The following is a 7311-nucleotide window of genomic DNA, read 5'->3' as shown; positions in this document are numbered from 1 at the left end:
GTTCCTACAGTGGTAGTCTGATTAATCTCCAATCCTCTTCCACTGCATAAAGAACCATTTCACCTCCTTGATCCCAAAGAAAGCAAATAACCTGGTAGTGGAACTCCTCTACCAGAGAAGACTCCCAGCCAATGGATGCATCTCCTTGTCCCTACCTGTGAGATTGAATCTAAACAATCCAGAGGGTTGGCTGTATCAATCTGCACAACAAGCTTCTGAAGGTCCTGAGTAATGCTGTCCCTCCCTCTTAATGCTCTCCAGGAACCAACTTGGATGCTAGTTCTCTCACCCATCTCAACCAGCATGGAGCCTGAGTGCACATATTCTTCCAGATAATAGAAACCTAAGATGATCCCTATCTCTTGTACTATGACAAATACAGCAGACTTCAGCAGGATTTTTTCATTTCCTGTTGCATCCACTGCTGTGAGTTGGTCCCAGGATTGCTACCTGCAAACGGGTAAAATATTCAAAGAAGAAAAGAAGAAATAGAAGAGCCCAGAAAGAGGTTACATGTGCCAATACATCTAGTAACTTCCTGAACATGCAAATAGGAGTCTCATCCTGCCCTTCATGTTAGAAGGAAGATTTTTTGGAAACCATTTCCAATACCGATACTTCATTTAAAAATTCATGCCAAGCACAAGCAAGATTCTCGAGTACATAGCAAAGAAAAATTAAGTATATATCAGTGTCACCTTTGTTCCATTGGAAAAAAAATATGGAACATTCTAAACAGTCTGTTGTACAGGTTGGGCAGGAAAACCATGCAATGAGTTTTTAATATTTGCAGTAAACAGTTACAAATACAGTTTCTGCTGAGATGCTAGCAGATCACTCAAGATCTGAATACTCTCCCTATTTAGAAAATAATTTCCTCCCAAATGGAATAACCCACTGTGATCTGATTAAATTAGTGTCCCAATATTCACAAATAACATCAATACATATAAATCCTTGACCTTGTTATGCATACAGTTCCCTCAGGTCATCTGCAAAGGCCTTCCTTGCATTTTCTCTTTTCAATTTAAGGGCAGCCGTTACCAGACCAGACTCTGGTGTCCATGGATCTGGTGAGATCTTGATTTTGGATGGGATTTCAAACTTTTCCAGTTTGGCCGATTTCCCGATCTGGTGCACAACATTAAAGCGCATGTAAATGTTCAAAGAATGGTGATGGCATGCTATTCTTCATTTCCATTCACTAAATAGATTCCACCAACAAATAAAGACCCACCTTGTGCAAGGAGTTGATGACCTCCTTTACCGCTTCCTTCTTCGAGCAAAGATCTGAAAAATCCTTGTATTCAATGCCTTCCTTCCGAGCCCAGTTCTCAACAGCAATCTGTGATGCAACTACAATAGCTACACAATTGCTATGGAATGGATCGGCGTGCAACATGATGTTGTCTACATAAGGGCTTGCTACGAGGATTGCCTCAATCTGCAATTTGTCAAAAGAGAACACTGATATCAGCTGACAAAATAAGTGGAAAATGTGAGCTTTCTAAAGAAATCTGGACATGAATTTCTGATAAAAAGATTGCCTTGCCTTTCCAAGAGATACATATTCCCCATGTTGAAGCTTTACAATATCTTTTCTCCGATCAATTATCTCCAGGCAGCCATCTGGATGAAACTGTCCAATATCTCCTGTATAGAACCACCGTAAACCATTCTCATCCACCTTCACAATGCAAGCACCTGACCACTTGTGAGAGAAATAAATGTACAATTTCAATCCAGTCAGTGAAGAACACGATTTCAATCCAGTCAGTGAAGGATACAGCAAAATGGATAACTTACCTTATAAACTTCATCTGTTTTAGCCTGATTCTTGAAATAGCCAAGAGTCACAGAAGGCCCACCAATTACTATTTCACCCCTTGGCATTGGGCTATCTGTTATTTTGTAGCCTCCCTCCTCCCAGTCAACCAACTGTTGAAGAAAAAAAGTGCAAATATCAGAATGTCTCTCAACTCTACAAAATTCCTTGTTTACCCATGAATAAACTGATTCGAGGGTACATCCCTGCAAAGAGTAGAGGTGAGAGAGCAGGCATGAAACGGATGCAAAGTGGGATGGGTAAGACTTATTTTGTAGCCTCCCTCCTCCCAGTCAACCAACTGTTGGAAGCAAAAAAGGTGCAAATATCAGAATGACTCTCAACTCTACAAAAGGAAAAGACAAATTCCTTGTTTACCCAGGCATAAACTAATTTGAGGGTGCATCCCTGCAAAGAGTGGAGATGAGAGAGCAGGCATGAAAGGGATGCAAAGTGGGGTGGGCATATTTTTACCCCTTCTCTCATATTACTTCCCCTCTCCCTTCCTGTCAAGGCCTTGTAAACTTTGCAGGGGCTTCGCCACCCCCCCTTCCACACTTCCTCCTCCCACCCCCTGTTGGGGTAAAGGCACATTGCCAACCCTTCATTAAAGATAGGACACCTATGACTGTCTTAAGACAGTCATAGGGCAAACCTAATCCTAATAAAACAAATGAGTTTGTGGTGTGGCTCATCACTTCACACCCGCACACCTTGAGTCATCTCTCTCTCTCACTCTCTCCCTCTTGCTCTTCTTCCCCCTTAAGTCCCTTTCAACTGGTATCAGAGCCTTCTACCCGAACAGCCTACTCACCCCCCTCCGTACAACGCAGTAACACAGTGCCGTACGGACGTACGACATCCGTACAGCCGTACGGACGGACTTCGTACGGATCTGATCAGGGCGCGTGGGCACGAGAGCGTCGCGGGCGCGGGTGCGGGCTGTGGCGTGGGCACGGGAGCGGGCTCGGGTTGCGGCGCGGGTCGCGGGCCGTACAGCAGCTGCTGACAGCAGCAGGGCGTCGCCGCATCAAGTCAGCAGCCAGCAGCTGCTACTAGCTGCTAAGCCCTTCGGGCGTCGCGCAGTCCACACAGGGGGGACCGTACGGACTGCCGTACAGTCGTACGGACTACCGTACAGCTGTACGGACGACGCCGCCACACTTTTCGACAGCTTTCCCTCTTCTGGGATTCCGTACAGGAGCCGTACATCTGTACGGATCTCCACAGCGCAGGTACAGGGAGCTGTTTCCTCTTTTTGCAGCAGGGAGTACATTTTCTTTGTTTGGGGAAGAAAGAGAGGTGAAAGCGCATTCTGCTCTTCATTCCTCTTGATTCAGGGTCATTTTTCAGTTCACAAAACTGTGTTATCCTGAAAGTACAGCAAGTACTTTCATTCATCTCGTGCTTGAGGTGAAGACAATCACAGTGTGTGGTTGATTGCACAGCTATTTTGTTCTGGGAAGGTAATGCCTTGATTTTGCAAGAGGACATATGCTTTTACTGGGTTTGAATCTCAGTTTACAGGTGTCAGATCATAGGGCTTTTGCCCGGAAGGTGATGCATTGTATGCCTTGAGGCAGTGTGGTGCCAGAGAGAGCACATTTGTCTTGATTTCCGCAGTGTTGAGGTGACATTTTCTTGCAGGTCACATTTCTTGTGCCACACTCAGAGAACCTCAGTTGAGCCACGCTTGGCCAGGGCGCATCGAGTTTACTCGGTCCCTAACTGTCCATCGTTGCCAGTGCTCAAAAGGTTCCTCATTGAGTGTTTGTACGTTGGGATCTGTGTATGTCATTTCTACACAGGGCAGTATATGCATTACACTGGTGGATGATTTTGTCAGAGAGATTTTCATATTGCATGCTACCTCAGTGTTGAGGTGTTCTCCACTTGATTCAGGTGTCAGATCAAGGGGCTTTTGCCCAGACTTTGTTTGATAGCACTTGGGTTACCGACAGAGATCTTCAGATGCATTTTCTCCCCTTGGTATAAGGGTGATTGCTTGGGATTTATCCCATTTTCTGTTGCAGGCTGTGTGACAGGCTGAAGTGTCTTTTTTTTTGGGTGTTTGCCAAGTGGTTTATGCATATTAACTCAGTGCAATACCTCATCTGAGGTGGGAGAAGTGATCAGTACAGTCAGTACATCAAGGTTTACAGCAGTGTTTGTGCTTTGTCAGTTGATTATGCACTGTTAAGCACTTATTGAGCAACTGCAGCAGTCTGAAATTACTGTTTTTATGCCTCTTTGAGCACGGTACAGTGTGTCAGAAGGTACAGTATTTGCAGGGTCATGTACTGTTTTGCTGCAGATTTTCCTGACAGTAAAAACAGCACCATTGAGAGTGCTTCTGGCTCTTGAATAGAGCAGGTTTTTTTCTGAGAAATCAGAATTTTTATTCAGTTTTTTTTTTACTTCCAGGGAGTCAGGTACTTTCCTTATCTGATATGGCATCAGGGGGAAGTGATTCTTCAATTCTGAACATAAAGAAACTGGAAGGAGCACACAACTATGCATTATGGGCAGAACAGTGCTTGAATGTACTTCTGTTAAAGAAGATTGCTAAGCCCATAAGGGTGAAGGGTGTCAAGCCATCTGACATGGCAGCTGATGACTGGGAAGAGCTTGATTTGTCCGCAAGGGCAGCTATCATGCTCACTATTTCAGACACTCTTGTGTTCAATGTTCAGGCTAAAAAGACCTCTTATGGTCTATGGCAAAGACTAGAAGAATTGTATGCCCAAAAGAGCTCAGCCAGTAAGGTTTATTGGCTGAAGAAGCTGGTTGATCTTCGCATGAAGGAAGGTACAGCTATGACCTCACACTTGAGTGAGTTCAATGCCATCTTTACACAGCTGATTGCACAGGGGTTGAATCTTGATGAGGAGTTTAAGGCTACTTTCTTGTTGTGTACCCTCCCTGAGAGTTGGGACACTTTCAAGACCACCCTGTCTAATTCAAATGTCACTCTTATATATGCTGATGTAGAGAGCTCTCTCCTCATGGAGGAGATAAGCAGGAAGAATAATGTGGGCAGCAAGTCTTCAAATGCTTTGCAGGTACAGGATAGAGGCAGGACTCAGCAGAAGGGGAGATCTGCTAGTAAGTCCAAATCCCGAATTTGGCTGCGAGTGCTTTGCTCATGTACGCAAAGAACTACGCACCAAACTGGATCCAAAGTCTATCAGATGCATCTTTATGGGTTATGGTGACGAAGGTGAAATGGGGTACAGATTATGGGATCCCGTTAAACGGAAGATTATACGCAGCAATGATGTCATCTTTAAAGAGGATAGTGTACACAAGGAACCCGTGCAACCTGTGGAATACAGGAGGGTTATTTATGATGATGTTGGACAGCAAAGAATGCCCATTTATATGCAGCAGCAGCCTGCTGCAGATCACCCTGTTCAAGGGGGTATACAGGCTGAAAATCAGCCAGATAATTTTGCCAATGATGCACCACTGGATGTGCCAGCAGATGGGGCTGTAGAACAGCCAGATATGGTGGTACAGCCACCCGTCATGCATGAAGAACAGGCTGGACAGCAGCCTAATCCGGAACATTTTGTTAGGAGGAGCACCCGTGCACAACGGCCTCCTGCCAGGTTTGTTCCAGGAGCCAATAATGTGGCTGATTTTATCATGCTGACAGATTGTGGTGAGCCTTCCAGCTTCAAGGAAGCTATGGGAAGAACGGAGAAAAAGAAGTGGGAGAAAGCCATGCAGTCAGAAATGGACTCTTTACTTCAGAATGATACATGGGACTTGGTGCAGTTACCTGAAGGCAGAAAGGTTTTGCCATGCAAGTGGGTTTACAAAGTCAAAGTGGATTCAAATGCTTTACCTAGGTATAAGGCCAGATTGGTTGCCAAGGGATTTAAGCAGGAGAAGGGCATTGACTTTGATGAGATCTTTTCCCCTGTAGTCAAGATGACTACTTTGAGAGCAGTGTTGGCTCTTGTTGCTCATGACGACATGGATTTATGTCAGATGGATGTGAAGACAGCCTTTCTTCACGGAGATCTCCATGATGAGATCTATATGAGTCAGCCAGAGGGATATGCTGTTAAAGGGAAAGAGCAGCTTGTGTGTAAGCTCGTGTAAGCTCAAGAGGAGCTTGTATGGACTCAAGCAGGCGCCAAGGGAATGGTACAAGAAGTTTGATGCCTTCATGCAGTCCCAAGGGTATCATAGGTGTGAGACCGATCATTGCTTGTACACTAAACGGGCAAAGGATGGCAGTTTGATGCTACTCATTCTATATGTGGATGACATGCTTATTGCCAGTAAATCTCAGCATGAGATTAGTGCTTTGAAGAAACAACTGCATAAGTCTTTTGACATGAAAGACTTGGGTGATGCAAATCATATTCTTGGCATGCGGATTACTCGTGACAGGGCCAAGGGACTTTTGTTTCTGTCACAAAAGGAGTATATTGACAAAGTACTGCAGAGGTTTAAAATGGAGGGGGGGAAGTCTATTAGTACCCCGTTGCCTCCACATTTAAAACTCAGCAGTAAGGACAGCCCCAGATCAGATGATGATAAGGCTGAAATGGCCAAGGTTCCGTATGCATCTGCAGTTGGTTCTTTGATGTATGCCATGGTTGCCACTCGTCCGGATATTGCTTTTGCGGTGGAAGTCATCAGCAGGTATATGGCAAATCCAGGCAAGCGGCACTGGGAAGCAGTGAAAGGTGTCTTGAGGTATCTCAAGGGTACCAAAGACTTGTGCATATGCTATGGTAGGCAGGATGCATTGGTGCATGGTTTTACAGATTCAGACTATGCAGGGAATGCAAATAACCGGAAGTCTACTACCGGTTATATTTTCACATTTGCAGGAGGTGCTATATCATGGGTGTCTCGGTTGCAGAAATGCGTTGCACTGTCAACCACTGAAGCTGAATATGTTGCAGCCACTGAGGCCTGCAAGGAAGCAATATGGCTTACTCGGCTGGTGGGAGATTTGGGCATTACAGGAGATATGCCAGTTTTGCATTGTGATAGTCAGAGTGCTATCATGTTGGCAAAGAATCCGGTCTTTCATCAGAAGACCAAGCACATAGAAGTGAAATATCATTTCATCAGAGAGGTACTGGAAGACAAGCGACTTAAGCTTGTGAAGGTGCATACTGATGATAATCCTGCAGATTTGCTCACTAAGAGCTTGCCTACAGAGCGGTTTGCACATTGCCGCCACATCATGGGATTAGGATGAGACCATTCTTATTTTATGGTCTTGTATACAGTAACTGTATATTGCTGTAATTTTTATTCTTTTCTCCTCTTTAGGCACATTGGCCTTTAGGTGGGAGGTTGTTGGGGTAAAGGCACATTGCCAACCCTTCATTAAAGATAGGACACCTATGACTGTCTTAAGACAGTCATAGGGCAAACCTAATCCTAATAAAACAAATGAGTTTGTGGTGTGGCTCATCACTTCACACCCGCACACCTTGAGTCATCTCTCTCTCTCA

General features: G+C 44.8%; 1 protein-coding gene across 5 annotated transcripts in view; it reads right to left on the bottom strand.

Moving 5' to 3' along the window:
* Positions 1-668: 668 nt before the first annotated feature.
* Positions 669-7311, bottom strand: part of LOC147904954 (long chain acyl-CoA synthetase 9, chloroplastic-like) — a 30836-nt gene continuing 24193 nt past the window's right edge. For all 5 annotated transcript variants that reach the window (XM_087389181.1, XM_087389199.1, XM_087389186.1 and 2 more), the window contains 4 exons: positions 1807-1938; positions 1553-1687; positions 1238-1444; positions 669-1131 (listed from right to left, as the gene is read on the bottom strand). In XM_087389181.1, coding sequence (XP_087245307.1) covers positions 967-1131; positions 1238-1444; positions 1553-1687; positions 1807-1938 — 639 coding nt within the window. In that variant the 3' untranslated portion in view covers positions 669-966. The remainder of the gene's footprint in view (positions 1132-1237; positions 1445-1552; positions 1688-1806; positions 1939-7311) is intronic.

The sequence above is a fragment of the Dipteris shenzhenensis genome, chromosome 2, assembly GCF_047967505.1.
Source record: "Dipteris shenzhenensis isolate YYH24624 ecotype China chromosome 2, Dip_SZ_1.0, whole genome shotgun sequence".
Lineage (NCBI taxonomy): Eukaryota > Viridiplantae > Streptophyta > Polypodiopsida > Gleicheniales > Dipteridaceae > Dipteris > Dipteris shenzhenensis.
Note: the sequence above shows the minus strand (reverse complement) of the source record. Positions and strands in the feature narration are given on the sequence as shown.